The following is a 6,300-nucleotide window of genomic DNA, read 5'->3' as shown; positions in this document are numbered from 1 at the left end:
ATTAATTTAAAAATCGATAACTATTTTATTAAAAGATGAAATTTAATTAAAAATATTTTATATTTTTAAAAGAAAGGAGTAACAAATTGACAATAAGAATGAAAGTTATTATTATTAGCGCAATAGGAAGATTTAAAACAAGAATATTAACGTACATTTCCAATTAAGACTAATCAGTGCAAGAGAAGCGTGTGCAGCATTCATTCCCTCGCTCCTGTTAGTTCAAATTTTAAAAACGACTCTTCACCTTAATTCAGTTCACACACCCTCACACCAACGCACACAACACAACACACACACACACTCTAATTCTCTCTCCCAGATTTTTCAATTTCAAACCTAAAAAAGAAAAAAAAAAAGAAGTGGAAAAAGGTTTGATTTGAGGTTTTGAAGACGAAATCCTCCTCTCCTCCTCCTCCTTGACATGCTCATTCTCTTCCGATTCGTACTTCGTTTCCTCTACCGATCATTTTCCAGAGTCATGGGTTGCTTCTTCGGTTGCTTCAGGTTCAGAGACGATCGCCGCCTCCCAACTGCCCAGCTCGTCGCTGATCATTCCCGTTCCAAATCTGGTGTAATGTTCTAGAATTTTGTTTCATACCGTCAAGAACTGTCGATACAGCTTTTTCCTTATCTGCTTTTTTCTGTCTTTCTTTTGTAATTTCAAATTTGTGTTGCGTGCTTGCTAAAGAAGGCGGAGAAATTGTTCTTTATGGCGTCGTGATTTTTCTCGTTTCCTGCATCTTTAAGAAATTGAGGAACAATCAAAGTTGCGTAGAGTTTTTTTTTTTAATCTATTGGTTTGTTTATTTATTGTTGCTGGCTTTAAAGCAGGAAGCTGTGGTATCTCGAAATCATCTCTCTTCTTTATTTTTATCCGAAGGTATCTCTCTTTTCACTGCTATCTATTTCTTAGTTGTTATAATTACCTTTCTGAACCTTTTTCTCTTTTTCAGTATGATGCTTAGTACTTTTTTTTGGTTTAAAAACTTTTTTGAAGACAAAGAAGATGCTCCACGCGATGCGAGGATACAAGTTGGCTTGGGATCTCAGATGGATGACAAGGCGCTTATGGATGAGGTAATTTTTATCCAATGATAGAAGTATGCTATGTCCTACAAGATCAGTTGTATCGGATTTTCCATTTTGGTTTGTAATTGTACTTGGTGGACATTTTATTTCAATTTCAAATCATCCTGAGGGAGAACGCCATTTTTATCTCCTGTGATTCTCTTTCATCCTGTCAGATTTTATTTATGGGTTTCTCTTATCTCTAATCAGGTGCAGTGCACCAATTTTCTAGCTTTTGTTTTCTCAGCTCTTCTGTTCATGAGCGGAGTGACTGAGAATAACTTGCCATACATACCTCTTAAGTATGAGAATATACTGGAAACTAGTTCACATGTTAAGAATCAGCATTTCCTACCATCTTCGTCTAGTTTTGACTGTTATAGAAGTCATCCGTCACTTTGGTACCACCATTCTGGTCTCACTATGCCTTTTGAATTGTGTAATTCTTAGAAGTTTCCTTAGCTTTACAGAATCGTTTGTATTAGAAGTCCTTATTCGCTCATTCTTCTTTACCAATTTAGTGTGTTAATTTCTTACAATCATGAATCGACTATTTAGTTCTTCCATGACAGATTCTATACTTATTCCAAAGTAGAGATATTATCACGTATTCAATGCTATTATTCATTTTGATGGAACATCTATCTTTACATGAATTTCAAGACTAGGAATCTGTAAAATGCTTGAGAGACGCAATAGTCTGTTACTCTGTTATTGACTCTCTGCCATTGAGTTTTTCTTGTAACTCAAGTTGGTGCATATGGCTTTCTTTAAATGTGCACACAATCTCGTGAACTGACACTCCAGTTGCCTCAATATTGCTTTGGTTCATGTAAATCACAAATGTTCTAGTACTTGTCTTTGTTTAGTATTGTTCAATGTCAGAGGGATGGAGAAGGGCGAGTGATTTTTAGAGGAATCTCTATCTGTTGACTTGGTTAGTAAGCCTAAAAATAATAATTATTTATTTATATGATGGCAAATTGATGCATATTGCTGGCCTTGTACTCAAACTGGACAAAAAGGTCATTGCGGCTTCAAATTAGATGTATCATTTTCTTGGTAATTCATCTTGTTGCCTTTGTTGTGAAGATAAACAATTTTCAGGCTATCATGCTGATGATATTGCGGGAGTTCCACATTGATATATCTACTCCATTATGTAACTGTGCAGTTTGAGAAGCAGCAAAATAAGTAATCATAGAAAGTACACTCTTAAAATGTTAACTCAAATTTATACAAATTAAACTTATTTTATGAAGAATGAATCTTTGAGGTTCATTTTTACATGTAACAACCTTTTCAAAATATTTTAGGGATTTTTGTAATCAAATAATTTATTAATTCTTATTTTATGAACTTATTATCTAATTCTATTTGGGTGTCTTTGAATTCATGTATTGTTTCTTTAACATTGATTATCTGGTTAAGTAAATTAAATTTTTTCTGTAGGCCAAGTTTCTTAAAGCTTGCGGTACTTTGGCTGGGACCCCTGCTGAAATCCGGAAAGCATCTCGGAAACTGAAACCGTCACCTTCTTGTAGCAAGGATTATGAATCTTCACGGTTTCATTCTTGGCTTCCTAATGCATCTGTTGAGAAGCTCCAGTTGGATGTTCAGACTCTTGATCCCCCAACTCCCATAAAACCTGCTGAACAATGGGGAGATGGCAGGGATTCTTTAGACCGCACACCAAGCAGGTTATCCAACTCTTTTTCTTGCATATCTCTTTTTCTTTTTCTTTTTCCTTATAATGATTAATAATGATTGTTTAAAAACGGTTTTAGTCCTTTTTTAAATAGAAGATCGTATCTCTTTCGATCCCAGCTGATATGTTTAGATTTGGAAGTTGACTGTGCTTGGAATCGGCTATGGCTTATCACACTACCAAAGAAGCTACGAGAATATAACTCCTTAAAGGCTGTCCCTGGAAAGAAAAAAAAAAAAAAAAAAAATTGTGACGCTGGTCTCCCCCGCCCTTTCCCCCTTTTATCATGCTTTTTATGGAGTCGTCTTCTTGTGAAAGACATATTTAGTTATACCTTGTCCTTTCCTAAAAGTTACATTGCTCTTGAATACATGATAATGATAAATTTATTAATCTTGCAGTTGTATCTCCAATGCACAATACACTCAAAGTGACTCTGCTGACTCAACTGAAGGAAGTAAAGCAAGGAGCCTTTATACCGTTGGCAAGACTTGTGATAATCGATCTGAAAAAAAATGCAGCTTCAGTTTCTCCATGGCCAACGGTTGCAGACATTCAGAGAAAGAACAAGTCTGTACGTTTTGAATGTGATACTGATTTCTCTTCCTGTGGGAGTTCTTCTGAATATGGTGGGGGTCCTATGAAGAAAAACAGAGTCACCAAACAATCAGAGTGCACACAAATCATCACCTTACGCAACCCCTAGGAAACTATCTGATGAAATGCAAACACCTGGAACTGTGTACCCTGCAACATTAGATGATTTTCCTAATGGTAAGCCTCGAGTTAGGTCCCAGTTTGTGTATGCATTCCAAGAACACGAGAGAATCTCTCTCAGTGCAAGGTGCTTGAGGAAGAAGATTTAAACACTGAGCAAGATTCAAGTGATCTGAGATCTTCTCATGAGCAGCCTCAAAATTCAACTCCTACAATAGAACAGTCAAAGCAACACTCATATGAAAATGAATCTAAAGTGGAAGAAAGCTTATCTACTTGGTTGAAGCCTGCATCAGTCATTGAGGCAGAGAGAAGGAAGAGAATGGAGGCTGCTTACAGTCAGATTCCTCTTTCTCGTAAAACTCCTGCAGATAGGCCTATCATTGGGATGGTTGCAGCTCACTGGAACGAAGAAGAATCCGAAATTCCTCCCCCAAAGTGGTGGGATGGCAATGGCATACCAAATTCAACGAATAAGTATAAGGAAGTATGTCTTTTACATCTTTATTTGTGATGCAAGGATTCAAAATTTAAAATACTGAAATTAATTAAAGCGGATTGTTTACAGGATCAGAAAGTAAGTTGGCATGCAACACCATTTGAAGAGCGGTTGGAGAAGGCCACTGTCTGAGGACAGCTTTGTCTCTCAAGGTATGCTATGCCTTCTATCCATTTGTTGTTTTTTGTTTCCAATAATGCTATGAACAGTTAGTCGTTGTCTCATTGTCATTGATCAAGTACAATGATATCATATTATTCATGTAATTGACCTCACTTAATGGGATAAAATTCGTTATTTTTGTCATGGTGTGGCTGGCTTGCATTTGGAGCTGGCCAGTTTACTTGGGGCAAGATCCTGCTTGAACTCGATTAATTTTATTTTAAGGGCAAAAGACACGAAAGTTGAACTCTGGGAATCTATGAAGATTAAATTGGTCAATTTACCGATTCAGAGACCTGCTTGGTCTCTCAAATTTGTTCGTGTTCATTGAAGAATTCATTCATTTTTCATTGCTGTTGAATGTGTAGTTCTCAACATTTCGTTCTATAAATATGAATAGTAACATCTTAGCAATTTGTGACTGATTAACAGGAAGAATGTATGTGGAAAGCCCATTGCTTTTGATGACAATGAAGAAAGTGATACAGCTCTATCTCAGATGCAAACCTCAAGTCATCCGCAATCTGTAGTGACATTTTGATAAATCTATCAGTTGGTCATTACTCATTCCTCAAGTATCGGTTGGTGGATAGGGTGATGGCAGTTGAATTACCAATCCGATTATAAACCACTTTTTGGTGGTAAGGTAGGCTACAAAGTGTGCCGGCGCTTGCATTGTACAAAAAGTAATGAGAATTGAGTTAATGGGGGTATTGGATTAACGGAGCTTAGGGTCCGTGGACTTTAATTAATTTTTGTAAAATACATTAATTTATTGTGGACTTTTAAAAAGAATTATAACAAGCATTAAAGAATGTCTCTAAAAAGGAAAAGACGAATGCAACAAGGAAGTTCATGAATATAAGTAATAATGCAGGGCATGAAGTACTGTATTGTTGCAAATATTTTATTATATAAATTAATGTTAATATTGTGTTGATTAGATGACAATATCATGAAGATTATGTTGTTCGTGTTGGATGATATGCAAAATCTGCGCTCTCTGCAAGTAAAACAATGTGTTTGACAATCAGCGGGCCTTCATGAGTTGCAATGACGTGAAAGTGGCTTTGCTTTGTAAATTGCAAATCATTTTCTCATACGGGACGCACAAAACTTATCATTATACCATAACGCAAAATGCTTAGTGTTAAAAGGTGATCCTAGAGAACACAGGCAGTGGCTAGCCATCTTGATTTGAGGGGTGCAAATCACTTAAGAAAAATTACAAGTGATATATATAAAATTTACAATTTTGCACCCTTTAAATTGAATGAAATATTATTAAATATATAATATTTTAATAATTTAAATAAGTAAGATATGAAAAACATATTTATAATAAAATATTATACCAATTTGTTCAATATAATTTTTTTACAATAAAAAATGATGATAAAACTATTTATATTATTATAATTTAGCCCTAACATTATTATTATTTTAATATTAATTTTTTATTAAATAATTTTGCATCCCCTAACTCTAGATCTTGACTCTACCAATAAATACATGCAACATTTATAGAATATTATTGACACCTCTAATAATAGTTTTGATTGTTAAAATTAATTTCTTTAAATAAGTTAATGTTAACAATAAGGGTTAGATCTAGTGAAAGGGATTAATCTCTCATAATGTAAAGAATTATAGTTTGAATTTTTACTGAGAGAGATGTTTATATTTAATGACAATGTTTTAAACAAAATTACTTTTAATAAAAAGAATACCAACAAGAAACCAAAAAAAAAAAAAAAGAACTCTTAAATCATATTTAGAATCAACTATATTATAAGATAGATTGAATGAGTTAGTTATACAAGTGAAATGTTAAAAATATTTGATTATGAAATTTTGTCAATTGATTTCCAACCTAATAAATATTATCATCGCTAATCTTTTAATGGCTTTTTTATATTCTTTAATATCTCCTCATATTTGATTTGATTATGTATACTCTCTTTCTTTTAATATTTTTTGCACAAGATCTTAATGTTAAACTTACAAATAGAATCGTCCACTTTCCCCTCAAATGCATCGAGGACATCTAGCTTGTGAAAGAAAGAAGAAAAATTTCTCACCCTGGTGATCCAAGAAAGCAAAATTTACGTGAAATTTGACGATTAAAATTAAAAAAAAATTG

The 6,300-nt window shown here is 34.0% G+C and overlaps 1 protein-coding gene across 1 annotated transcript; it reads left to right on the top strand.

Moving 5' to 3' along the window:
- Positions 1–306: 306 nt before the first annotated feature.
- Positions 307–4,698, top strand: LOC129297533 (protein JASON-like). Its single transcript, XM_054935869.1, is given in 11 exon segments — positions 307–574; positions 835–883; positions 1,001–1,080; positions 2,524–2,771; positions 3,181–3,289; positions 3,291–3,434; positions 3,436–3,583; positions 3,586–3,983; positions 4,065–4,121; positions 4,205–4,257; positions 4,590–4,698. Coding segments are annotated over 11 exon segments (1,545 nt in total). The 5' UTR covers positions 307–424.
- Positions 4,699–6,300: the final 1,602 nt, after the last annotated feature.

The sequence above is a fragment of the Prosopis cineraria genome, unplaced genomic scaffold (genome assembly GCF_029017545.1).
Source record: "Prosopis cineraria cultivar Desert tree isolate PC_DT_omini unplaced genomic scaffold, ASM2901754v1 PC549, whole genome shotgun sequence".
NCBI classification, from domain to species: Eukaryota; Viridiplantae; Streptophyta; class Magnoliopsida; order Fabales; family Fabaceae; genus Prosopis; species Prosopis cineraria.
Note: the sequence above shows the minus strand (reverse complement) of the source record. Positions and strands in the feature narration are given on the sequence as shown.